This window comes from Doryrhamphus excisus, chromosome 22, assembly GCF_030265055.1.
Source record: "Doryrhamphus excisus isolate RoL2022-K1 chromosome 22, RoL_Dexc_1.0, whole genome shotgun sequence".
Lineage (NCBI taxonomy): Eukaryota > Metazoa > Chordata > Actinopteri > Syngnathiformes > Syngnathidae > Doryrhamphus > Doryrhamphus excisus.
This window is the reverse complement of record NC_080487.1, coordinates 2,915,898-2,943,024: the sequence shown is the minus strand read 5'-3', so window position 1 is coordinate 2,943,024 and position 27,127 is coordinate 2,915,898. Positions and strand designations below refer to the sequence as shown.

At 44.3% G+C, this 27,127-nt stretch overlaps 2 protein-coding genes and 1 long non-coding RNA gene across 12 annotated transcripts in view; 1 reads left to right on the top strand and 2 right to left on the bottom strand.

The window, feature by feature from the left end:
• shisa8b (shisa family member 8b) overlaps nucleotides 1-530 on the bottom strand; it is a 33,348-nt gene extending 32,818 nt beyond the window's left edge. For all 3 annotated transcript variants that reach the window (XM_058062629.1, XM_058062628.1, XM_058062630.1), the window contains exon 1: nucleotides 427-530. The gene's annotated coding sequence lies outside the window, so the exon portion shown is untranslated. The remainder of the gene's footprint in view (nucleotides 1-426) is intronic.
• Nucleotides 1-3,911, top strand: part of LOC131110002 (uncharacterized) — a 37,314-nt gene extending 33,403 nt beyond the window's left edge. For all 4 annotated transcript variants that reach the window (XR_009120811.1, XR_009120812.1, XR_009120810.1 and 1 more), the window contains exons 5-7: nucleotides 441-504; nucleotides 1,272-1,597; nucleotides 3,497-3,911. This is a non-coding gene — a long non-coding RNA (uncharacterized LOC131110002). The remainder of the gene's footprint in view (nucleotides 1-440; nucleotides 505-1,271; nucleotides 1,598-3,496) is intronic.
• Nucleotides 695-26,985, bottom strand: mrtfab (myocardin related transcription factor Ab). 5 transcript variants are annotated; one of them, XM_058062613.1, is made up of 20 exons: nucleotides 26,648-26,985; nucleotides 26,081-26,142; nucleotides 25,274-25,459; nucleotides 11,760-11,825; nucleotides 8,977-9,032; nucleotides 8,742-8,817; nucleotides 8,338-8,496; nucleotides 6,846-7,009; nucleotides 6,644-6,757; nucleotides 6,506-6,574; nucleotides 6,256-6,440; nucleotides 5,977-6,145; nucleotides 5,437-5,826; nucleotides 4,433-5,362; nucleotides 3,503-3,709; nucleotides 3,327-3,419; nucleotides 2,473-2,607; nucleotides 2,251-2,340; nucleotides 2,076-2,136; nucleotides 695-1,909 (listed from the first exon to the last, which is right to left on the bottom strand). In XM_058062613.1, exons 3-20 carry the CDS (start codon nucleotides 25,437-25,439, stop codon nucleotides 1,365-1,367), a joined length of 3,675 nt encoding a protein of 1,224 aa, XP_057918596.1. In that variant the 5' UTR covers nucleotides 25,440-25,459; nucleotides 26,081-26,142; nucleotides 26,648-26,985; the 3' UTR covers nucleotides 695-1,364. The 5 variants fall into 5 exon arrangements, with proteins under 5 accessions (XP_057918596.1, XP_057918595.1, XP_057918599.1 ...); XM_058062612.1 differs by having other exon boundaries at nucleotides 6,644-6,769; nucleotides 26,648-26,980; XM_058062615.1 differs by lacking the exon at nucleotides 2,251-2,340 and having other exon boundaries at nucleotides 750-1,909; nucleotides 6,644-6,769; nucleotides 26,648-26,975.
• Nucleotides 26,986-27,127: the final 142 nt, after the last annotated feature.

The following is a 27,127-nucleotide window of genomic DNA, read 5'->3' as shown; positions in this document are numbered from 1 at the left end:
GCATCTGTTAACATAACGTGGTTATTCAGATGCCTATAGCCTAACCAACATAACATAACTAGTTTACTTTCTGCATGTAATCTGCATTGATCGATGGGAGTAGCAGATATTGGCACACAAGAATTAGAGCGCCCTCTGGTGGCCGTCAGTGTGAAAAACCACATATATACATACGTATATACAGTACAGTCAGTTGCTCCCGAGTATAAGTCACAGGGCCAGCCAAACAATGCAAAAATAGATGTTTATTATCAGAAACTGTAACATAAGATTTAAGTTGAAGCCAACGCACTGAAGATTTTACAGCAAGTAACTGCATATACCCCCCCCCCTTAGTTTCATGTGTTTATGTGATGAGAACAAAGGGATATTGTGTTATAGATGATTGTGTTGTCTTGAGTACTTCCAGTACTTTCTAAGCCATACCTTTTGTTGTTCAGATGGTGGCGGACCCTCCAAAGACGTTGGACATCCACGGGCTCACCATGCTTTGAAGACTAAAAGGTATGTGGTTGTGGTCTTCAAACGCACGCACACACACACACACACACCTGATGGTACTAGTGAAGTCCTCACACACATAGACACTGGTGCCAGGATGTTTCCCCATGTAAAAATATGTGAAATATGTCACTTCAGAGAGCCTTAGTGTCAGTTTCATACAGTACACTAATAGATGTTAATAGCTGAAAATAACATGTCTGCAATGGCGCCCCCTTGTGGTAGCTTCTCAGTAATGTATTAGTAAAGCACTATCTCACTGTAATATTTGAACAGCATAGCATTTTTATTCATTGTGTTTTTTTTTATTTTTTTTAAAAAATGACAAGGTCCAAGTTTTTGGATGCCCCCCCATTTCCCCCAGCTGGCTAGCTCCACTAAACAACCAGCAAAGAAAAATAAGTCCTATATGAACAGCTGATAATATACACCCCATATACAGCAAAACATAGTGGTCTTCCATCATGTTAGCAATCGTTCAACCTCTAACGAGGCTTCAATTAAAAGCGTTGCCGCTGATTCGTTCCAACAGCGACTGCCAACCGATGACTGAATGCTCGTGTTTTGGTTGAATATTTTGACTAGTGTTGGTAGAGCGTCAGGTTGCCGTAGTAAGGAGGCGGCCAATGGTAGCTGCCTTAGCTGACCTGAAAGCCTCCTTTAAACCAATCAGATGACGCTAAGTGCAAAGTTTAGGAGGCACTGACACACACACACACTGATAGTCCATGTTGTGATGTGTAACAAGGTGTGTGTGTGTGTGTGTGTAGGTTAAGTAGAATCCGCCAAGAGCAGCGTGTGCATGTGCCAGAGAGCCCAACAGTGATAGACAGCACGGAGAAGGTAAGATCAGGACTTCCATGCTACAGACACGACTCCCAGTGCAGCTGCAGGTCTGTGCTGTCCAGGAAGTCTGCAGAGAAGACGCTCGGCGGTGTATGCGGTGCCAGCGGGGCCAGGCTCGTGCCCCCGTCTGCCTCCTTGGCTCCCACAGCGGCGCCACTAGTCCCGCCGTTGGAGCTCCCCACCATGGAGATGTCCAGCCAGTCCATGCATTCCAGAGTGGGGTCCCCGAAGCCCAGCCCCGTTGAGTGAGGTGAGAAGCCCAGGTCGGACGTGTCCATGGGGGAGGGGGGGTGGTCCAGGATGCTGGCGGTGCTCAGCATTTGGCTGTGGAGGTCGTCGATGAGCGTCAGCCCGCCGCCCGGCTCCACGCCGAGCAGCGGGACCCCCGTGGTGCTCTCCAGGAAGTCCTCCAGGCGCCCGCCGCCACCTGAGCAGGGCTCCACCAGGGGGGGTTGAGGAGTGGGAGTGGGAGGGGAGAGGTGGAGAGGGGATGATGGGGAGGGCGGGTCGGACTGCAGAGGGGCGAGGGACGGGTCCGGGTTGGCCTTAAAGCCTGGGATTTCTGTAAAAAAAAGTCAGTGTCACAATGCTATGATGTCACATTTCCGTAACGCCAGCCTAATCCAACACTTAGCGTTACCTCACAGGCCTAGTCTCCGCCCCCTCAGACCGGTTGAGTAGCGTCAATAACCGCTTATGTTGACAAACTGAAACCAGCCCTTGCTTACCTCCACTCTTGAGCAGGATGTCAAAGAGGTCGTCCATCTGCTGACTATTGCCGCCATTCCCCTACAAGCAGACGACAGTATTACTGTACTGATGATGATGATGATGACACGTTACACCAACACGTGAGGATCTAAGAAGAGAAAATAAGAACTAGAGGAAGGAGGGAGGACATACTTTGGAGGACTTGGTGGGAAGAGAAGTGTTGGGTTTGGGAGAGGGAGGAGTAAACAGAGTGTGTCGGTCGTAAGGACACACTCGCTCTCTCTGCCAAGATGGAGTGATGAGATGAGAGGAGAGAGGAGGTCAATGGATGTGTGGGGGCGAGAGAGAGAGAGAGAGAGCAGTCCAGATGAAATCGAGGACACGACTGAGGAAGAGTACGAGCGGTGATGATACCTTGAAGGACGAGATCAGGTTGCTTTGGCTTTGGCTTTCCGACATGTCGCTGAAGAAAGGCTGCAAATTGGGGGGGGCGGTGACGGACAAGCCTGCGGGTGGGATGTCTTTGGTGTCCACGTGGAGGTCTGCTTTCTGTCCCGGAGGATAAAACAGGATGTGTTCGTTAGATCAGTGAAGTGAGCTTGCAGAAGGGTGAATATATTAAACAAATGTCTCGGCAGGTTGGCAATGATTGACAGGTCTGTTATTCATGCTTGAACGATGCAATGGTTTGTATTAATAAATACTACAGTATTCAATTGTATTTCTAATCAAAGGGTGTCTGAAGAAAATGACTGATTGAATAACTGCTCGGTGGCGACACCTTGTGGTGGACACATGTTATAACACTCACTATGGATTTTCCTATTGTATATAAACGACTAATTAATCATTCATTCATTTTCTACCGCTTTTTCCTCACAAAAAGGTGGTGCTGGAGCCTATCCCAGCTGTCTTAAGGGCGAGAGGCGGGGTACACCCTGGACTGGTGGCCAGCCAATCACAGGGCACATATAGACAAACAACCATTCACACTCACATTCATACCTATGGACAATTTTGGAGTGGCCAATTAACCTAGCATGTTTTTGGAATGTGGGAGGAAACCGGAGTACCCGGAGAAAACCCACATGGGGAGAACATGCAAACTCCACACAGAGATGGCCGAGGGTGGAATTGAACCCTGGTCTCCAAGCTGTGAGGTCTGTGCACTAACCACTTGGTTGCCATGCCGCCCTAAATTATTATTATTACTTTAAACATCAGCGAAGCTAGCTTAAAGTGTTTGTCTCAAGCTTCTACTTTTGTACCTTTTTGATTGGCTGGGTCGCATGCTCGTTGTCTTTCAGCTCATGTGATTGGCTCTCGGCGCTGGGGAGCTTACTGGGCGTCGACTGCAACCTCTGCAAAGACAACGACAAGACAATGAGGATGTCTGTTGCGCCTCAGCCGGTGATGTTTTTTTTTTTTTTTTTTTCAGCTCTACCTGCAGCGTGATGCGTCCGTTGGTTTTGGCCAGTGAGGCGCTTCGGTTCTGGTCGTCTGCGGTGGGACTGGTCAGAGCGATCAAGTAGTGGTTGCCGTTGGTGTCGGTGACCAGTGTTGGCGTGCCGCCGGCCTTGAGGAGGTCTAGGGAAATAGCCTGAGTGTGGATCTGAGTACCGTTCTGTTGGTTGATGAAGACCGGGGCCACCTTGGGAACACAAGAGGATTGTAAGACACGGGGTGGGAGCCAAGACCCTGGTGTGTCATCATGTCATGACCAACGCTTTTTACAGCAACTTCCCGTTTTGATAAAAGTTCTCAATGCACATTTTTATCCTTTGTTCTGTGTCACTTACTCACTTTGGGTACATTTTGTGCAATAAAGATACTTGAACCAATCAATTCATTCATTCATTCATTCATTCATTTTCTACCGCTTTTCCTCACGAGGGTCGCTGGAGCCTATCCCAGCTGTCTTCGAGCGAGAGACGGGGTACACCCTGGACTGGTGGCCAGCCAATCACAGGGCACATATAGACAAACAACCATTCACACTCACATTCATACCTATGGACAATTTGGAGTCACCAATTAACCTAGCATGTTTTTGGAATGTGGGAGGAAACCGGAGTACCCGGAGAAAACCCACGCATGCACGGGGAGAACATGCAAACTCCACACAGAGATGGCCGAGGGTGGAATTGAACCCTCATCTCCTAGCTGTGAGGTCTGCGCGCTAACCACTCGTCCACCGTGCCGCCCTGAACCAATCCAATGCAGGCTAATTAATATAAGCTAGGCTATCTGAACAAAACATCCACATCTTCACTTTGTGTTCTTTGATTTTGACAATACGCCTAAAAGCAATCAAAGATGAGCTCCGGGTCAAAAATGGCCGCGGGTCCATCTCCCATGTTTGTGTGGCGCTCACCTGCTGCGTGCCGACGGTCGCCGTCTGCTGTTTCTGCTGCTGCCTTTGCTGAGCCTTCAGCTGCTTCCTGTGTTGGCTTTGGTTGGCGACAGGCTTCTGGCCGGCCCCCGCCTCGTTGTGGATCTGCACCTGAACGTGCTTCAGCTGAACCGGACTCTTCTGTTGGGTTTGGTTCCTCCTCCCCTGAGTTTGCTGCTGCAGGAGCTGCTGCTTCTGTTGGGCCAGTTTCTGCTGCACGAGCCGTTGTTGCTGGGCCTGGAGATGCTTCTGTTTGGTTTGCTGGATGATGAGCTGCTGCAGTTGCTGCTGCTGCTGGAGCAGGACCTGGGATACCTTTTTCTGCTCGGGTGGTCTTTGAGGGTCTGACGCTTTGTGTGCCTGTTGCTCGGTTTGTTGCGTTTGCAGCCGATTGATCTGCTGCAGTCTGAGCAGCGTCTCCTGCGAGCACTGCATCGGCTGGCTCGCTTTTTTAGTTTGGGCCTCCTCCGTTATTCCCGCCATGCCTTCCTCGGTCTCCCGCTCTTGCTTCACCTTCACGAGGAGGCCATTGGGGAGCACGGGAGGTTGGATGGCTGAGGCTTTAATGAGTGTCGGAGGTTTAACGTCTCCACTTCCTTCCCGCTCGGACGCAACGCCGCCCGCCGCCTTTCCATGCTCCAGCTGGGACCTGAGGGTCTCCACCAGCTTCTGTTTCTGTCTCAGCATCCGTGTCAGCTCTTCGATCTGTTTGTCCTTCTCATGGAGCATCTGGTCTTTGTCCAAGGATGCTGTGTCCATGGTGACCCCCGTGTGCGCCTCTGAAGGCCTGTGGAAGTTGCAGGAACTCTGAGTTTCTTCTTTGATGTGGTTGACGGGTTGTAAAAGAGGAGATCCGTTGGATGGGTGTTGAGGGGAGGGGTGGAGGGTGAGTTGAGTCAGAGGGGAGCTCACCTGAAGAAAGAAAAAAAGTGATGGAGGAAATGCTCCTAGACGACAGTAAGTATTTGACGTGGTGCGGCTCTCACCATTTCTCCAAACATGTCCCCGTTACAGCTGGTTTCATCCGGACTCATCCCCGCCAGCGACCGCTCCGATGGCGTCGGCGACACAGGCGGGCTGGAGCTGGTGCTACCAAAACGCATGACTCGACCCGGAAAAGCCTGAGCCAGCGGAGACAGAGCGACCTTGAACCCTCCTTCAGCCGGTTGGAGGTCGGCGCCGGTGGTCGGCGCGGACGGCGCCGTGTGCGCCGCGGACGCTGCGCTCGGATGGATGGGCTGTTGCGCACCGTTTTTCAGAACGCTCGCAGCGGCGTCGTTTTGTTCCTGGTAGTTCCGAAGCCTCTCGATGAGATCATTCTTGGTGCCGGAGACGGTCAAACAGCGCAGTTTCAGTTCCTGCTTCAACTCGGCCACCTGGGACAACGGCAGGCGTAGCGAGCGTTGTTAGAAAAAACGAAAAACTTCTCGCCAACTTCATTATCTGATGCTTTGGCGTTGGTTTAACACCAGAATACAACATTTAAAGCGGCATACATGAATGTGATAATTGATTGCTCTATTTACTTTTAACTCATCCAGGTTGGCAGGCAAAGTGGCTGGTTTGGCCCCCCCCACGGAGGCTTGACCCTGACGTGGAGTTCCACTTATCAGCGTTGCAGTGGTGGTGGTCGTGGGAACATTGCGAGAGGGTGACGGGCCGGGGTTCGTTGTGAGGGGCTGCTCTGGTGCTGGCCTGAGAGGGTCCCCCCCCCAAAAAAAACAGTTATTTGCTTGTGTCAACCCCCCTCTGGGAGACTAATCGTTGTATAAAGCCAGTTAAGTGGGTTGCCAAAAAGCACTCACTTAGGGGGGGCGGGCAGGATGGTGTGGTAGTTGTAGTGCTGCTGTTGCTGGTTGAGAATCTGAAGCTGCAGGAAGAGCTGCTGCTGCTGGAGGAGCTTGGCGTAGGACGAGTCCATCTGAGGGGGGCGTTCCTTGTCCGCCTTCTGGTCCGGAGGGATGTACTGGTGGTACTTCAGCTTCTTCACCTTTTGCGCAGATCAACACTTGTGAAATATTCCCGACAACAATAAAAGATTTTGGATTTTCTGACCTTGGGTTTGCTGTCTTTGGGTTTCTTCGATCTAAGTGGAGGACGGTCTGAGCCGGTCTTGGAGTGAGACTGTATATAGATTGGGAGAAGCGAGGTTAAATGTTGATTGACACATACACACGGTGAATAGTCCCGCACCTTGAACTGGCCAATGGGTGTACGGGGGGTTACTGTGGTCCCGTTTGTCATTTTGAGAGGCGGGGGTGAGTCTGATCCGTTCACCTTGGGGGAGGGAAGAGGATGTGGAGCGGGCTGTAAAACAAACTGAGAAAATTATTTCATCCGTTAGTGGGTGGGAAACACTTTTATTGGCCCTTAATGTTGCATATTTATCACGTACCTGTGTGGGGGACAGGTCTCCATTTTGGCTGAGCCCGTCCAAGGGGGAAGGCTGAGGGACGGCGCTCAGGGGAGAGTCGTGATTGGTTAGCTGGTCGGGTGACAGCGCATCACTGCTGTCTTCATCCAACGATGAGCTCTCACCTCCTGCTCCTTTTGGAGAATCTGTGACCGAGCAGGAATATTCACACGTGTGTTTTTACAGTGTTGTCTCAGCGGGAGGATGCATGCTTCAATACAGTAATACAAGTTATTCTTAAAGGGGCTGCTTGGTAAATGCTCAGTTCAACTGTCCACCATAGCGATAGTGTTGAGCTGGCATTTATTATATTATCTACATACTGTATTGTATAAACTGTTGATTTTGTTAATACTTGGGTTGTTTATATTGTTTATTTTCTATATTGTGTATTTTGTACTGCTTAACTGATTCTGTACTCTTGCTGCTGTGCGATGCAAATTTCCCCACTGAGGGGCAAATAAAGGCATATCTTAATCTTAATTTTAATACCGTAAAACAGTATTGTACTAAACTGGCTTCCTTTTAGTCATACAAATCAGAAAGTGTTTGTGTTTGTTGTGTGGTTAGCCCCAAGCTATGGAACTCTCTCCCCTCCCAAGTAAAAAAGGCCCCCCAACATCGAAAGCTTTAAGTGTCGTCTTAAAACCCACTTTTATTCTCTGGCTTTTAACTCGGAGTGAGTCTTTTAGTTCTTGCTTTTTATTTTAATTGGTGTTATTTTTTATACTTTTTTGCTTTGCTTCTTGTTTTTAATATTTTAATATCTATTTTACTATTTTATTTATTTTTATTTACTATTGTTATATTTATGTAATATAAAGTAATAAAGTGGATTGGATTGGATTCCTTACTTTGTGGTTCTGTGATCATTTCCCTTTATCCAGATCCTCACCAAAATGTAATAGATCCTAATACAAAGTCTGAATTTTAATCCTGCTAATGGCGCCTGTCCTTCTAGCACTGTTGAAATGACGGCGGTGAAAAAGTGAGTGGCAACCTTTTGCACCGTACCCCGTGTGCTAACAAACAAATAAAATTAAAAAAAAAAACAAAACAGAACGTGCTGTCCCAATTTGTTATTGTGACATCTGTGTTGTGTTGTGTCACATTGAGTAAAACGTGGCCCCACAGCATGAGGCAATGTTGGAGTCACAATACTATAAAGCGGTGAGTGTGTATGCCTGAAATGTGAGGCTTTCATAAGTGGCGCAACTACATAAAAAGACTGTTTGCACAATGGGAACTCATTACAAAAGGTGCAGAGACATTAAGGTAAATATTTCCAGTATTCCCAAATATTTCCTGTGTGGCAGGAAGATGGAGCCGCCGACCTCCATCAAGGATAAAACTGCATCAGCACCAAGGTTTTATGGTTAAATAGTTTTTTTCTTGTGTCATCGTACTGTGTATTTTTTGTGTTTGCGTCTGTGCTGATTATACCATGACATGTAAATGAGGTGGACGTAGTTACCCGGTGGCGAGTGGTCAGGACAGTTGACAGACAGGATGTTCTTGTGCACCAGTTCGATGGGACCCGGTCTGTGTGAGATCTTGTCGTTGAGGTCGTCAGCCAGGCGAGCTCGCTTGAGCTGGAGCTGCTTGGCCTGCAAGGACGGCTCAGCCGACGTCTCTGCACGTGACAGAGACGAGCAGGCGAATGTAGACAACACGGCGAAGATATGGCCGCTGTTTGCTTATACACGACAAACATCCCGAGGGGGTCAGCTCGCTTGTCGAGGGATGAAACACTTCATCTTAGGTTTACCATCACAAAGCTACAGAAAGTAGGAACTCTTCAATTACACACATTTTCTATAAAACCCAAAGAATTTGAGCCTAATTGCGTTACTAATAAATAAAATGACAAATCCTCACCCTCCAGAATGTGCATCCTGACCAGCTCAGACCGTTCCGGGCGACTCCGGATCTTCCTCTTAAGATAGTCTTCAGTCTGCACGTCAAAAAGAACAGTGCAGTCAGAACAGCCATCGTAACAACCACGGATCATGTCATGACATCGGTTCTGTGACAGGCCTGTAATTTCATATCTTTTTTTTTTTGTGCAGGCAGGTTCGCTCAGCTCTATTCTATTCCATTTTGTAATACTCACTCTGGCTCGTTCCAAACTCCGCCGCTGTTCATGAAAGGCTGCCGGGCTCTTCAGTGCTGGAGGGAGAATATGTTAGAATAACAGCAATTTAGAAAACTCTTGACAAGACTCCATTCAGCAAGTGGCGGTGTGAGAAAACTGCTAATGGCCAAAGTGGCTGCAGAAGAGGAAGGTCAGAATTGATATTCAGAACCACACACTGACGATGAGGATGATGAGGACGATGAGGATGATGGGCCTGCATGCATGCTGTGTATGCAAGACGACGTAGTGCAACTTTTCTTTCTGCTAAATGATGCACGCTCGATTGCGTCTGTCAATTACACCTGAGAAGGCATTTGACCTCATGATGATGATGATAAGATTAACCACCGTGTACCTCCTATGAGGTACAGTAGTAGTAGTAGTAGTAGTAGTATCAGCATACTGTATGGTGAAAATGGTGTAAAAAGTAAAGAAAAAACACAGAAGCTCTGCAAGAACTGCATCAATTGTTGGTGAGCAGAGGTCTGAGGTGCATCTTTAACAGGGAGCAACGACCAGACTGATGGATAGGCATATGGGTATGGACAATCAGCTACATCAGGGGTCTCAAACACGCGGCCCGGACACTAGTTTGAGGCCCCCTGCCTTGAAATTTAATGTCAGTGTGGCCCGCGCAAGTTTGATATGGATGCTGTATGGTATCATGTACCCAGAAAAAATTATTACGTTTGATTCATGTTCATGTTAAAGGTTAAATAACTGTTAATAGTTATCCTCCCTATCCGTGTGGAAGTGGTAAGTTTTTGGCTATTTAAGTTTAAAGGAAATAACTTGGCAGCTACCGTTTAGGTCGCTAGCTCTCTAGTTTGCGAGTTAGCATGTGTCTCAAGACCCTGCAGTTGCGCAATATGTTGTAAATAAAAAGAGTATAAATGTGACTATAGTCGTGTTTTGTCATGTCTACAGGGCTCTAATAATGCTTTGTTCATTTTAATCTGAAAAAAATAATTTGTCTACCCACCAACTATATGTGGTTTCTTAAGTTTTTATTATTTGCCGTTTTATTATTATTATTATTATATTTATTTATTACTGATTGATTGATTTTCTTTATTCTTGATTTGTTTATTTATTGTTCATCTTATTGCAGAAAAATAAAAATTAAGATATTTGAGAACAGTGGAATGTTTTATCAGAGCTTTTATTGTAGAAAATCGGAACCAAAGCACTGAAAAAGTTTGTATATTTTTCTGTTTTTAATAAATGCGTTTTTTTTTGGAAAACCTGATGCGGCCCAGCCTTGCCCAGACCCTAGCTCCAGTGGCCCCCAGGTAAATTGAGTTTGAGTCCCCTGATCTACATCATCTGCATTTATGGGTGATCATGATCATTTGAATGAATACCAAAGTATAAGTATAAGAATATATAAGAATATGCCATAGTTACTAGGTTAAGACATATTCAATAGAGGGAAGGATCCTCGGAGGAGAGTGGCAGTTGGGAGTGACGCAAGAGAGTCATCGTCTGGTTGGTCAAGAGCTGGTGAAATCCATGCCAAGGGCACGTGGGTGTCAACATTCTGACCACAAGATGACACCCGGCGTGGGAGGGTGGGAGACATTCCTTGTGTCACAACTCTAGACGTTCAAAGGAGGACCTACATACCAGCTGTGATGTAACAGAGTCGCTCGTCAACACGAGGACACAAAGCGACCAACGCAATGCATCTTATTCTGTCATGCGGTGATACAAAATACACGCAGAACACACGCCATGCGTGGGGGCCACATGATTTTTTTACGCAAGGATGTTCATCACTGCCATGTTGGTATAGTGCACTGAGTCAACCGGAGAAATGGCACAATCCATTTCACAGTGTAATGGTACAGCTGCTGCTTTTAAGGCGTAGGGCACATGTTTCATCAATTCTTTAAAATTCTGTTAATATGTTGTCAAACAAACTGGCACCTAAAATTTAAATGTGTTATTTATAAATCCCCTCAAATTAATCTCCAATTTTTTTTCAGAGTCTGCGACCTTATTATTTATCACCAAGCAATTGCCATGCAGGATTTTTTAAACAACCTTGTCAAATGCATATACTGTACATATGTTTCAGCTATTAGTACAGGGGCCTTGTTCAGACCACCGGGACTGTGGAGGGTGGAAAGTTTCCCACTCGCACCTCCTACAACTTCATGCTATGATTCGACACCGCGGCCAAACTGACAATTCAGCAGTCAGCGGCTGAGATCAGCTAACATGCAGTCTCATAAACTGAAATATCATGTTGTTAGTTTCGCCCCCCCGCCACCCCAACCCCCCACCCGGCCCCTGCACACTTCATGTGATCCTTACACTGCCGCATAATTCAATAGGGGACCTCTTGTCTTAATTTCAGCATCTATAGTATAATACATCCGGTGCTAAAACCTCTTCTGATGTGCAAAACCAGAAACAGGAAGTCGGATGCAAAAGAGAAGAGGAAGCTGCGTTACTTGATAACACATGTCAAGCAAAAAAAAAAAAAAAAAAAAAGAGACATTTAACACATTATATGAACATTTCAGAACACGTCCTGTGCAAGATGCTCCATGTTGCGTATAGAAGTATTTTGCATGTAAAGTCATCAACCACAAACGTATGGCTTTTATGCAACAAAGCGTAGGCTGCAGCAGAAAGCTACAACACCGGTCTTGACCCAAGCACCTTTTGGGAGACCTTTTTCTGTAAATGAAGTCATCGCGACCGGCTCAACACTCCATATTTACACAATAGTAAACATAAGTGACACTTACGTGGCATGATCCCTTGGCTGACCAGCTCCTCTCGTGTGCGTCTCTGTTGCAGTTTGAGCTGAAGGACTGCATGGGGAGACAAGCGGTGAAGAGGACAAGAAGAGGAAATCAGTCAGTCCGCTCTTTTTGTTTCTTATTGTCCCACCGTTCCCATGTCCGTTGTCCACATTGAGATAAATAAACCTGCACAGGAACCCAGATGCATTTGGGCTGACGTGAAGACGGCACCCGGTACATCCTCCCACTTAACCCAGTCTTTGAGTTGTTGGCTACAGAAGAGGCGGGTACAAGGAGAATTTGAGTGGTGTACAACGCACTTCCTCTTTCTTCGGGGCGCTTCAAAATAATCTTTTTTTGTGAGTGCATTGGTATGTCCGCATTTCATCCAACAATCATATTAAAAAATCCAAGATAAACCGACAATAAGAAATACTTTTGCAGAAATTAAATTGAAAAAGCTCAGACTGAAGGGGATTGTGACATCACTTTAAAAGAGGAAGCGCTTGTTACATAACACAAGACTGAGAAATATTTAGAGAACAAGAGTTGGACAACATTTGACCTCTCTGCCTATTGTACATACATTTGAAGTCATTCAATCACAGACATTTTTATTCCCCAAAGCCGTCCCTCTTGGTACCATTTTTGATGATTTGAAGGCACATACAATATTGTGTTCTTAGGCTTTATAGACACGGTAGTGCATTAATCACTCAAATTAATCGCTGAATGTAAAGTTATTCTACAAAGTGCATGATTACTGTTGTGTTATTTTCACTTTCATTTTCACACGGATCATGAAGAGAGTGAGGCTTTGGGAGATCACACAGATAACTCGAAACTGAACTGAAAAGCCATCATTTGTTAGCATTAGCTCAGCTCGGTTTCCTGCATCAAACCCGCTTATCTTTTCTCAAACGGATGCAACCTGCTGTTGAAGGTGACAGAATTGGATTATCATTACAATGGATTTTATTTTCATCAACAGTCCTTGTTGGACCTCAGCATTTTATGTCCAGCAGCTGTCTCTGCCCAAAGGCTATGCAAATGCGTCAGGTTGAACATAGCACCGAGGTTGCAAGCGTGCCTTCAGTGCTGGTTGCGTCTGCTAGCTTGAGGACAAGCAGCACCTGTTCCTTTAAACCGACATAATAACATCATCGGTGCTCGACAGGCCCAGCTACTCTGCAGTGTGTGTGCTGTGTTCAATGTCTGTTATGACAAACACAGCAAGCTGCATGAATTATAGTGTTAGTGTGAGCCTGTTCACGTTTATGTCCTTGGTCAACTCTAAAAGGATGATATTTACAAATGTGTACAATATGAGACACCCCTAGGAAAGCAATGGCACGTCAATTCACTGCCTAAACACAGCCACGCAAATTCAGTTATACCGCAGCCGAGACATGAATCGTCCATTAGAAGCTAACACATGGGAAACTAACGTGCTGCTGCTTGGCACCTCCCAAGAGGAGGTTTATTCTAGGATAGGGAATCTTACACTTTCCTTCTATTCAATCTTGGCATGTCACTGCCGCCTTACACCCCCACTTTATTCATTCACTCCTACAGCTTGATCCACTATTTGTCACCCTAAGCATTGGGTGAAGTGTATCCTTCTAAGCTCCCTGATCTTAAACCTTAGCACTCTTTCTCTTGTGTGGCTAGCTGGGTATGTACATGTACACACACTGTCAGTGACGCTACGAACACTTGCAAATCTCCACGGGGATCCAAGATTACACCGAATAAATCAGGTTTTGAGGGCCATTATGGCTAATTTAAGAAAAGCAATATAAAAGCAAGTTTTACTAGGATACTAGGCCACCGCCAGAACTGCAAAGACAAGACAGAGAGACCAAGGCGACAACGACAGACGGATGTTGACGTACAACGTACAATTTTTCAAAAAAGCAACCAATATTGGAAGACTAGCGAGGCTATTTGACCTAAAAACCAGAAGCACGAGCGATCCCTTATGCAAAAATTACTTTTTAACAATATCATAATAATAATAATAATAATAATATGTCCTTAGAGCCTGTTTATGACCACCAAATGCTGAATGAGGAACAAAAACACCTCTGATCTGTTCTGTGTATATGTCCACACCTTTGAACCATTATTAGAGCCCTGCAGACATGAAATAACACCCCTATAGTCACCTACACTCCTATTATTCACTGTATACATCACATTGAATCGCCGCAGGGATGCAAAAGAATGAATGAAGTCCACTTTTATCGCTTCATCGAGCCAAACACGGCTTATTAGCGTTAAAGCTACACATACTTCCAACGTTAAGGCAAGATTTTGGACATCTCACTTCCAATGCTTGTGGTGCAGCTGAGCCAGGATTGGATTTGGTGTGAGGACCAAAAAGACAGGAAGTTAGAAGAGGTCAGCGAGGCTGAGTCAAAGGTTTCGGGGACCAGTTGGGACAAACGTACAAACTAACAACGGCTTCAAAGATCACACATATATAAAGTAAACGCTACTTAACCTGTTAAAATAAACACACAGAAGATTAATTCACTGTCAATATATATACAAAAGTAACGAGAAACCTTTGCATCTATACAGTACATAAATTCATACATACATCTTCACATTGTTTGTAACATTTTGTAGTGCTACCGTGTGAATTTTTGCCCATTTATCGGAAAGGTATTTGATGGGGTTGAGGTTTGAGGGCTATGGACTAGTTAAGTCAAGGGTAGATCCCAATCTGATAGATGAATAAGATGTGTCCGTATGGTGAATATTGGGTGGAAATGTCCATGATACTGTAATGCATAGTCACAGGGCAGCAAACAGCCGCCCCGTGTAGATTAAAGTTAGCATTGGTGTCAAAATGAGCCTGCGAGCCCCACAAGAGCACATCATTTTGCACGTAACGGCAAGTTTGACAACAGGAAGCTCATTTAGCGGAGTCATAATCAAGCATGCAGGATCTCCCAGCGGTTTGACACGATCCTAGTCATCTGTGCAAGCCGCCACGAAACGCCGCCATGCCACGGAAAGGTTGGCACGCAAATATCGAAGAGCGTAGACCGCTCCAACTTCTTTGACTCATCATGCCAATTTGTCCTACGTTAACCACTGATGTAGCCATGTGCCGTGAAATTCCAGTACTGTATTATATAATGTAGTTACATACACGTCAGCCCAGTGATTGATCAACAGAATATTCAGATGCATCTGCAGCAAAGCCATTTTAATGATGCCTAGCAAACAGTCAAGTGCTGAATAAGCTGCATAAACATAAATCATATCAGGTATCTTATTCCTCCGCTGACTGCATGCAGCAATATAATCCCCACCTTCTTTCAGGCTGTGATAGACATGTCTATCGTGATCCATCGTCACTCCTGCCTTCTCCATGTCATCTCCCATTGGAGGAGAGCCCAATGAGGAGTGTTCAAAGGACAGGCAATGGTTGGTGTCCAACATAATCAATGAATAAGAATTAGTTTGTAGTAGTAGTAGTAAACATTGAAGTCATTTAAAAGGCCGCCCTCCTCCTCGTCCTTGATTCCACAAAAGCGTCCCAGTTGTACTGTAATGAGTTGTCGCTTTCCTGGGGGAGAACGTGAGCCAAATGCGCTATAGGAGGTCCAACGCTAGCCAAGGTGGTGTCCTCTCAAAAAGAAAAAGGGAGGAACGCTGCCTCTCCTCTTTCAATGCGTCTCTCTTCTGTATCAGTATAATCGATTGGTCTGTCTCAGCGTCTTTTCTCTGCAGCGGCGGCCGGCGAGTCACGACAGCACTGCTCTGTGGATCTTCCCACAGAGGGACGTGGAAAAGAAATCCACAGGGCGAGCCGTGCACGGTGAAAACAAGTGGCCAAGTGGAAGCTCAAGAGAGGCCGGTGGCGGAGCAAGAGAGGACACAGCAACAAGCAGAGCAAAGCCAAGTGAGACTCTGCTCGCTCTGGTTGCAGCTCCTCCTGTATCTCAGGCGTGCACGTACGCACACACACACCCATGCACACACACACACACCCATGCACAGTCATGCACATGTACACACAAAGGCAGGGAGTGTTGCCGATAAAGTTCTCCCGCTCAGCTGTTGCCATTCATTCACTGTTACAGGCAGCAGGCAGCCACTTACATGCTAACGCTGCCTGCAGACCACAATCACATCCCTGTCATTAAACACACTCATCTCAAAACAACATGTCAATAATCAGACACTTCATTGGCTGAAAACGTGTCATATTTGCTGAGCTTGTAAGCAGGGATGTGGTGCTAAAGCTAACGAGGAAAGTCTTCAAGATGTAGAACTTAAACTTCCTGGCCTTGATAAAAAAAAGGCATTCCCCACAAACAGTCTGCGGGTCGTGATGACTGCTGACGGTAAATTGCCCCCAAGCATACCCCACCCCCCCCAACTCTGTTTTAAATAGCATCACCAGCTGGCAATAAGGGGCGGGGGGGGCCTATATTCAGCGTGGGATCACCTGTGCACTCACAGGGTAAGGTTACTTTCAGACACACATACACACAAATATTTGAAGCCCTGTATTCTTAGAATAAATGTTTTACGAGCCAAAACAACACTGCTTTTATTTCATTTTTTTTGCACTTCATATGCAGCATAGAGCGGAGTCCACCCATGAATAAAACAACAGTGTACAACACACTCACTGTCAAAGATGACCAGTACAGTAAACCAGTATATAAACCACAGAGGTGTCGCATAAGTAAAATGGAGGCCTGCACCTCAAACAAACACTGGCCGATGACGAGAATAACTCAACAAGGAATGAATGATAAAGTCCAGCTGCTCACAGTCTGGACAGAAGACACACAAAGGGATGACAACACACCAGGATTAGGACGTGTCTGTGCAGGCGGAGCCAAACTACATCAATACACATTCAGTATTCATTGTTAAAATAAATAAATGTAATGCTTTGTAGTTAGAAACATAGAAAACATGTTTATGACTTTCTAAATACAATCATTAGAGCCCAGTAGACATGAAATAACACCTCTATACACTCGTAGTGTACATATCCAAGTCAAATATGATATAACTAAGCTTTTACAAAGCTAGTTCATTTTTAACAAACAAATCATGCAAGAATTTGTTAGTTTTTTTAAGTGCGTGTAAATATAGAGATTCTACATTCATACAATGCAGTGTGGTTTGGGTTGGTTCCCTGGTTGGAAAACTGGCTGCAGTCTTGTTTCACAAAGATTATGAGTATTAGCTTTAAGTGACGGAGTTGACTGTAAAATGTGGAAATCCTCGGTGTCTATAAATCGACACTATTTAAAGAAAAATAACATAACATCACGCTGTGTACTCGATACAAATACCAAACACAAGTCTTGTTTATATGCAGTTTGGAGGCAATTTACTAGTCTCAACATTTCTAGCTGGCCGCGGCGTTGGCCTTTAGCAAGAGAAACTTGCTGTCATAGTTGAGACTTTGAGAACATACCAGTGAAACTATTTGGCCTTGCACGTTCTTATCTGTTCTCTTTAGTTATTCCTCAGAATAGCAATTCTGAATCAAAGAAGCACACTAAGTTTTGTGTAAATAAATATACACCGCAGCGTCTCACAGACTTCCTGTGGATGTGTAAATGAACAGCGAGGTCAACCCCCAGAATTTCCAAAAGGTCATTATAACCTGGACCACTACGAATTAAGTCTTAAGCACAAACATGTGTGAAAATGGAGAATAAAACAAAGTGGTAAAAAAACAGGCCAAGTGACACACCACTGGGTGTACTGGGATAAATGACTCATTGCATTGTAGTTCTTTCCCAAATTAAAAGATGATGAGATTATGTATTATGGAACCAAAAACCTTTGAAATTTCTTTCTGAAGAAGGAAGTACTTGGAAGTCCTATTTTGTACACCACTTTCTGTTCAAAAACCAAGTATCATAAACCCAAAAAAAGTACAGCGTGTTAACAAAAAGTAGTAAAGGCCTCACTAACAAACAAGACCAAGCAAGTCTGCTTCAACCCAACTGTTCACAGATCGTGAAGGGGTCTCAGAGTCTAACTGTCCATAAATAGCCAAGTATCATGTTTTCACTCTGCCTGCAGAGGATAGTTTATTTATGCAGTCACTATCAGTGAAAGGTGGATAAATATTGTCTAGGCTACAACTAAAGCTAAAGGTACATGTCAAAGTGGGCTTTTATATGAAATATACAATACACAAATAGTGGCTGATAAATTTGGGGAGATTCAGTCAAAGGGTTCCTTCAAACTAATCCAGTGTACATGATCTTACACTCAAATAACTGCATATTACAAAGATCCACGAGTACATGACAGAATAAGAGTCCATTTGTAACAACCATGAGACAATAATTTAATATTGGCACACGCTTCCTTTTTCGCCTCCTTGTTAACAATTCAAGAGGAGGGAGATCAAACCAGGAACAACATGTTCTTTGAAAGATATGGTGTTTTTTGTTTTACCTTAGCAAAAAACAATTAACAGAGCCTGACCAAAACAGTGTCAGTCTACCCTCGGTCACACGAGCCATTAACATTCCAGCAGGGAAAACCAGAAGGTGTTTTTCTCCTTTGATTCCTGATTTCCTACACACTAGGTCTGCAGTGGAATTTACCAGCCGCGTTTGGCCGTGACCCAACACCTCAAGCTTTGGATTTCTTATTGTTGATTCACTGACATTTCTGGACCGAGAAGAAACAAAGCCTGACAAATCTAAGAGTCTGCACACAGAATCAAAAGTCAGATTGAAGTTTTCTGTTCCAAAGTGTACTGTGATGTACTGCAAACCAGGTATAGTGGCACAGTTAGCCGTATGTGAACCAGGACGCCCAAAGCCACAACAGGGGAATGTGGATGCAGAGTCCAGCAAGACACTCTAATGTAAACCGAGGACTGCACTTAATCACTTACTGCACTACACTCCATGTTTGTACTGGAAAAGGTAAACGTGCTGCTCGAGCCATGGAAGAAAACTCCTCGTGCGTTTGCAAATGGAGCCAAGTAAATCTTTCGGCGATCCTTACACGCCAGCTGCACTAACATTAATTCAATGGCAGACCACACCAGACAGTTGTTACATAATGTACAGATTTATTAATGATTTTTATAATCCTTTGAATAAACTGGCCAAGTTCACAGACGACTTTGCCTTTTGAAGCACCAACACATTTGTCAACGTAAAAAAAGAGAGAGCCTGCAATCACACTCAAGCGTTACCATCATCGTGATGATTTCTTTAAGCTTGTTGAAGATAATGACTTAAAATGCAGAAGACGTTTGTAGCCATGACAACAATTTAACTTTCAGAATCGGTGAGAAAAACGAAGCTGAGCCCTGAGAGTACAGACAATGCTTAACTGATGCTGATACTGTATAATTCCTAGTGACAATGACATACCACGTGACTTTTTCTGTTTATGCTATGGGATAGCAGACGTGGTGCATATGTTATGAGACAAAAAACAAAGAAATTAAGAGTTGTAGACATCCACAATGCACCACCCCTGACATTATAATACACAACAACAGCATCATTTAAATGGTGTTTTACCCTTATCTGCGTGGTTGCAGTGGTGAGTTCAATGCATCCTGGTGAGACTCCAAGGACACTGTGGCCGATTGAAGCCAACTGAATGGTGTACTGTGAAAACAAGTTTTTTTTAAGGGTTCTTTGTTGAGAAGCCTGCAGTTGCACCCTCCACTTTGTCACATCTTGTTCATAAAAGTCTGAAGCCTGAGCCAGACTGAGGTCTGATTGTACCCCGTTGAAGGATGCTGCAGAAGGCTAATTGAAATCCAGAGACGTAAGCCAGCTGGCGTGTGTTTGCACGTAACAGCATAAACCTTAGCTACACACTATGAGGACTGAAAACAATTAAGCTGTACTGAGCACATGGGAATTCAGAAAGAAAGTTGGACTCCTCGTCCTGAATGCAGGACGAGGAGTCCATGGGCGTATTTGGCTTAGCAATGACGACACTGTCACATGCTGTTACATAACTGCAGCATCTGAAAGTCATTTTCATTGTACCAAACCCCCTAACCTCCTGCCCTACTTGCAGTGGAAACAGTGCTTGCCGACTTCCAATTCTGTCCCACTACAGCAGACGGAGGGCAAACTAGCAGCAAAGAAAGGGGGCTAAAGCCAATTAGCACCTTTGAAAGAACAGAAAAAGGTACAGACAACAATCCCACAGACTTTAAAAGAGGTGTGAGGTGTTTTTTTTCTGTTTAAACAGAAAAAGGTGGTTGGGCTGGGTTTACACAAAGTCTCTTTTATACTGGATGTGTGTGTTCTTTCGCTGTCATTGAAGTTACCCTGGAGTTTTATAGAACTCTTCCAACTGCACTCACCGCTTCCTTCTTCTGTTCCCTCCCATAACATCTAATAAAAAACCCGCCCAATGACTTATTCCACTGACCAATCTGGAATTAGACGCAGACCTTTAATACAGATCTATTTTTTTCCTGCGTGTGAAATGTAGTGTTGCAGTAGAACCTCTACATTTGAACACACTCCCGTTCAGGACGAGGAGGATGTCAAAACAAATTTGCCTCCATAACTGTTGCTATAAAATCTTTATTAATCGTACGTGAGAGAAACCTTTAGATATTTAAGGTAATGGCTAATTTGTGAAAACATGCACATGTACTATGCAGTCTCTGCTATTAAAAATTACAAAAATACCAGACAGCGGTGATGTTTTTAAATCCAAATGTTTGACCTTACAAGTCAAAATTTGGAACACACCTTCCAGGAACGTCTATGTAAAATTTGACCAAGATTGGTTAAAATTTAAAAAAAAAAGTCGCCATTAAGCAAATGATGTTTGCAGGGGGATGTGTGTGGACTATTTGGCAATTTATTACCAATAAGTCATTGACGATTTGATTATAAAACTTTGAGGATATCTGTATTGCGAGTATGCTAGCATGTCCTCCAAATGGGGCGTCCTGTTCTTCTACCTGACCACTTGAGAAAGGGGAAGTATCACTTCAATTGCACATATGTGACCAGCATCAGAGCAAGAAAACAGAGATTAGACACACTCCTGCCGAAACACACATGGGTGTCCAAAGTGTGGTGCAGTGCCATGTGGGGAACGTGGCTCATTGCAGAAATAAAATAAACACAAACCCAGCAAACATGGAAAAATAATGTTCCAACTACATAACAGTACTGGCATTTGAAACTCAACAAATGAAATATAGTATTCTGTATGGCTGCCTTATTTTCTCTGTCATCAACACAGGATTTCCTTTAGCCTGTAAGTGTGTGAGGCACCCAAAAAAACAACAGGAGTCCTCTCAGTGACCTCTGCTCTGTTCGATGTAACAAGACTAAGTGCACAATGCTTGCAGTATGCGGGTGAGTCACTAAATAACGTCTCTTCTATTATTCAGAAACACCAGAACGAGTTAGCCTGACGACAAGGCACAAAGGTAGAGGATACATGTTCTACGTGTGTGTACTTATTGGTTCCTTTGCCAACAAAGTTATAGTTTGACTAAGAGTTCTGACCAAAAACACAAAAAGGCTGATTTTCTTTTTGAAGACAAGAAGCCCTGACGTTAAATTACAAACTGCCGCTTTCCAAGTTTGACCTTTTGGGGAAAAGTGAGTCACATTAAAAGGAGACCTAAAATGTAGCCACGGTAACGGCAGTCATTCAAAACAAGTTTACATAACTGCAGGACTGAATTAAAGTGGCTGTAAAAAAACAAAACAAACAAACAAAACACGTTTGACTAAGAAAAAACAAAGATGGTATCAATGTTACGGTTGTTATTGCAGTTTCATACAGTTTTTAAGAGTGGTGGTAATGCACTGAACATTTTTGGAATCGACCACGTTAAACAACAAAGATGATAATTGTGTTTGGGACCATTTGAAAATGACTACCAGCACCAGTCCAAGAGGTAGAAAGTCACCAAGGTGTGGCCCCACAACTTTAATCTTGCACAGAGAAGCGGTTAAATGGGCACATGATTTAGTAGTTTGTATGACTTCATCGGGATGTGGGATTCAAATATGTTGCTGCTGGGTTTTGGGGCCAAGCATCACCTCATTGATAAACCAACGGTTAATGAATAGTCTGTTTGTCTGCACAATATGTTGCTACATGATTTAACACTTAGTGAACTTGCAAGGCCCACGGCATATGTTAAAAGATGTGTGTGTGTGTGTAAAAATATTTCTCACTGACATGAGTGGGCTTGTGCATGTGGGTGTGCGCTCGCCACGCTCCTGTTGCTATGAGCAGACTTATGGATTGCTGCATCTCAGCTGATGGAGCGTTATTCTTTTGCTTTAGGCTGAAGAGCCGAGCTTGGCTCGTACCTCACTTCTGATTATCTGTATGTGTGTGTGTGTGTGTGTGTGTGTGTGCGGGCGCTAGTGTTGGAATACCACGGTGTCAGGACATGCTGAAAAGCCTGTATGTGCATGTCCAAGTCCTCAATGTGACATGAGCTATGGAAAGTGTATGCACACTATATAGTCGTAGTTGTGCAATATTCACCTCTGCTCTGCAAGTATGGACGTCTGTCCCTGGATGCCCTAAAATGTTTGAGGTGTACTGAGACATAAAACTCCTTTTCCCCTCAACTTATTTTCCAACGGTTCACTTCTCTGTTGCCTCGTTAAATCATCTTTTGTCAACTTATTTCTTCCCTCTCTTCTCCTTCCTCTATGCATGACGGAGTGCTGTGTGGGCCTCCACTGTTGGCAGCCTCCCCATTTGTTACATAACAGCGACATCAGTCTCCCTAAAAAGCCGCTGTGCCAGACTGGTCTCGTCCGGACGACAAATCTCACTAAGCAATCTAGCGCAACTTCAGAAGGGCTCGAGCAGTGCTGCTGCTGTTGGCTAATGTAAAATGCGCGAGGGCTGCTATGCTTCACAGGAGCCCTAATTACATAACATCCCCGTGCAAGATACACCTCATCTACTGTCATTACGTGAAGGGCGGGGAGGAGAAGGGATGCGATCTGTATCTGTCTTTGTTTACAAGCCTGCATGATGTGGGCTAGAGAGCAAACACTGATGGAATTTCAACACGAGTCTTTGCCAGTGCATGCAGAAGTCAGTCGGCAATGGCTGCAGATCTGCAGTGCATCACGTGAATACATCAAATGAGCAGTGCTGCTATGTTGCATTGTTCATCATTAAAGTATCAGACTACACTGCGGCACACCCTTTATATTATGATCTCCAACAATTTGAAAACTACTACATTTATTACAAAATAAAAGACATCGGGATACAAAGATGTAGGCTTTCAAACTCCACTAGTTGTCTATGCAACATTAGTTTTCATAGAAACAATCAATAGCAACAGCAGCAAAGTCATTACACTTAAGGTAAGGTACTGATGCATGCAAGTACCCTCACCACACCCACACTAAGCAAATGTCATTGTCATAAAATTCTCCTGACACTTTTCCAGCACTGCAATCATTTAAAAGCCAAATAGTGAGCAGTATTGTCACTGACATTACCTGACAAGAGAGTCATATCCCTCTGTACCATGCCGAAAGAAGTGTCACCCTGCAGGCAAGGATTAGGGATTCATACTTCCAACACAGGCAAAAGTAAACAATGTGCAGGGGTAAAAAAAAAAGTGCACAGCAGCAAGAGATAACTGCAAAAAGAGTCACAATAAACACACAATCCTCTCAGCAGCAGCAACAGCAGCATAGCAGGCAACGCCACAGGTTGCAGTGCACCTCACATTCCCTGCCTCTGGACTGTCTACAAGTGTGTGCATGCCTCGGCAGAGAGGGCGTGTGTAGGTCGGAGTGAAAGACAAGGTCCACCAATCAGTCCAGATCTTCCCGGAGCTTCACCTCACTTCTTTTGTTGCTTTTCCCCAACTTTGCATTCTCATTTACAAATAGATAAAAAAAAACAGTAAAGGCTTAAAAGGCTACAACAACTAGAGCCAAGCCTCACATTGTTGAGTACATGTTACAAACTACTTATTTTCTTGCTTTTCATTTTCCCTCACTTTCCTTCTGTTCCCGCTCATAGTTATGCAATAGTGACATTCAGACACCCCCTCACCCCTCCTTTCTTCTTGTGCACTTCCTTCTTAAACTGTTGCCGTGCAGCCCACACTCCTACACACGTCTCCAATTTTTAAAGAAATTATTCCCAATCATGTTTTTATCATAGCACATTAGTAGTGGGTGTGCCAATGGCGAAATATATTTTTTTATTATTATTATGTCAGAGATGCATGGAATAAGTCATAAACACATAAACGACCTACACATCTGTCTCTGATCCTCTGCAACAAAGCCTCTCTCTCACACACACACACACACACACACACACACACACACACAAAGTCTTCCAGAGTGTTTATTACCGATGAAGGAACCTTGTGCAATCAACGTATTGCGTAACTTGATGCAGGATGTAAAGCTGCGATAAGCTCTATGAGGGTGTTCCGTGTTGTCTCCCTGCCAAGGCTAGTATGCATGTCGCAAGTGGCGATGCTTTCAGGTGCACTGCGTCTCCCCCTGTACTCTAAAAGCATCTCTTTGAACACGATGACTTATTGGAGAGCTTGCAGCAACATGTCTGCTAGAATGAAGTAATGAATAGTCCAACAGGAGCAGAGGTTGTTCAACATTGGGAGTGGTACCTTGAGGCTGTCTGCGAGATAATGAGTGTGTTGCTGTCGGACTATTGTCGGGATATAAGCTTGAAAATCAATATTGTAGCACTTAAAAACTTATTACACATCTCTCGTCAAGCTAGTGTTGTGTTGTGTTTTTTTTCGGTCATCATTGATGGAACCACCATTGTCGGAGTTCCCAAATCATTTACTGATCTAACCTTGCTTAACCCCCTCCTGAGAAACTGATAAGACTTCACACACAACAAGGCGCCCAACACCCTACTGGGAACAATGGCTGACTGATGTGGACAGGTACCATCATTTCCGGGATAAATTGCAGCTTTTTTCTCATGCTTTGAAACGTGGATGGATGTCTCATCGATGTCTCATTTCTCTTGAGGCAAATGCTAAGTAAAAAGGCTACTAATGCAACAATGACTTTCGTGCAGCACACCGTCCTGTACCTGTTGCACGATAATCCACTGTAACAGGAGGTCGACGCAGACAACAAAACCAATTATCTTCTTGACTCCTTCCATTCCGATGACCTCACTGGTGCACTCACATACGCACACGCTTGTCCCAGGCCTTTATTAAACAACCTCTGCGCTGAAGTAAACTGTCCACTGACAAATGAACATGCAGTACAAACAAAGTGACATTCACCATTTGGTCATTTTCCAAGCGCTTAGTACCTAAACATGATGTAACCCCATTCTCCATTCAATTCAGTCCTTTCAGAACATCGAGCACTAAACTTAATTTAGCAAGGGCTTCAGCCAAAAATACCCGTCCCCGTAGATATGCCTCAACTAAAGAGACTGTAGGAGCTGTGAGAATAACAGTAGTCTGTCCCGTTTGCTTTAAGTGTGACTACTTCACTGTGCTAACTCACCATTCTTACGTTCCTGTAGAGGCAGCGGGTTAGGAGCAGGCTGCAGGGTCAGTTCCTGAAGCTCACTGGTCACTGCCTCGCTCTGAGGGCTGGGGGCCAACACCTCCGTCCTGGTGACTTCCATTCTGTCAGCCTGTGGCAGCTCAACTCTCTGGGGGTGCAGCATTGCCAGGATGGTGGGGAGACCTACAGAAAAAAATACCATCACATGTATTTGGTCTGTCACCAAGTTAATACATGTTGACAGTACACATGGGCGATGTTTACATCCTACATTTGTCAAGCCAATTATTACCAAAGTGAGTACTGGGTATTCTTGTGTAGCGTGGAAATCTTCTGTACGGCATCTCAGTATCTCACAGAAGTGAGTATAGCCCTTGCACATTTTTGCAACCATTTATATTACAATACAATACAATACAGTAAACCCTAGCCACACTGCGCTTCAAATTTTACGCCTCAAATTAATGTCAAATTAAATGAGGTGAGGTAAAAAAATAGCAAAGAACCCTCCTAGTGCTTATACTTTATGTTTCCATGTCTTGTTTTCTCTTTCTGTGTCTAGGTTTCACAAACTTTGACTCCAGTATTGACTTATTCATCCATTCATTATTAATTATTATTATTTATTAACTATTTCCATTCATTTACACGTATTATGTAACCTCATTTAAACACATCCCTGCACAGGACACATTTTTTGGACAACACAAGCCCTGCAGGTTTGTATTAAGGTCACATAAACAATCAAAGACAAGAAAGGCAGCAAAGATAAGGGGTGTGGTTGCAATGGGGAATCAGACTTACCAGATTCACTTGATCTTAAAGGGGTGTGTTGCCATTGCAGCAGGTCTGGTCTTTGAATGTGTCTGTTGAATAAGTCAGAATGTGACCACGTCGGTTGTCTTATTCCGATTGTACTTCATGCAACATGCACGTTTTGGTTCCACAGTAGGTTTGATTACAGCAGTAGGTTTCAGGGACAACAACATACAGTAGCCCCAGCTGTCACTAATCAAAACAGACACACCGGCTATGCTATTGTTAGCTTGTCTGGGTGGGAGTTAACCTCAATTACCCGAGTGTGTAGCCAAAACAGAGCACGCTATGTTAACATCATACACAAACTACCTCAACAAAATGACGCCACTTTAATAACGCACACTTAATTACGCCACCTTCTAAAACATGGCACATGTTATAGGTCCCTGCTAGCCTAGTTAGCAACCTAGCATTAGCATGCTGTGCTCGCCAGCCACACACTACTGCAGTGCTACGCCGGAGCTAGCTTATTGACGACATCCTGTGGTCTTCCAAGATGAAGTGATAGCAGTCGCTACGGCAGCATTATGCTAAATATGTAATTACTCTTACTTATCATGCTCGCCAGCTGTGTGTTTTGTCTGCTGCGAAGATATAGCAGCTCCGATACCCAGCTGCCACTTCCTGACGACAAAGGAAACTTTAACCGGAAAACACTCCTCTACGTGGGACGCATGTCGTTCAAAAATGTCCCCTGTCTAACCAACAGTTATTTCTCCAGTAAACTTATTTGTGTCATAAATACACATTTTGCACTATTGGTTATATTGCATATTAAATTAACATTAGCGTGGGAATTTATGTTATCATGATTTGTTTCCGTCAAGGTATTTGTCGCCATCTAGTGTTGAGTTTAGTGAAAAGTGTATCGAAGTTGGCTACAGGTCGGTACAAGGCAGTGGGCGATACTGCAAATTTGGGTATCCCTGAATTTTTTAACAATATAATAATATTAAAATTCAGTCTAAAATACGAACAAACACAACAAAAATACACATTTTAACAAATATAAACAATAGAAAACACTAATAG

Excerpts from the sequence above, each read along its gene's own strand:
- mrtfab (XM_058062612.1), bottom strand. The coding sequence starts at position 25,439 with ATGCTGCACCCCCAGAGAGTTGAGCTGCCACAGGCTGACAGAATGGAA. Across the intron at positions 8,818-8,976 it reads GGAGTTTGGAACGAGCCAGA|ACTGAAGACTATCTTAAGAG; the intron begins GTGAGTATTACA and ends TTTGACGTGCAG. Across the intron at positions 8,497-8,741 it reads CAGGATGCACATTCTGGAGG|AGACGTCGGCTGAGCCGTCC; the intron begins GTGAGGATTTGT and ends TGTCACGTGCAG.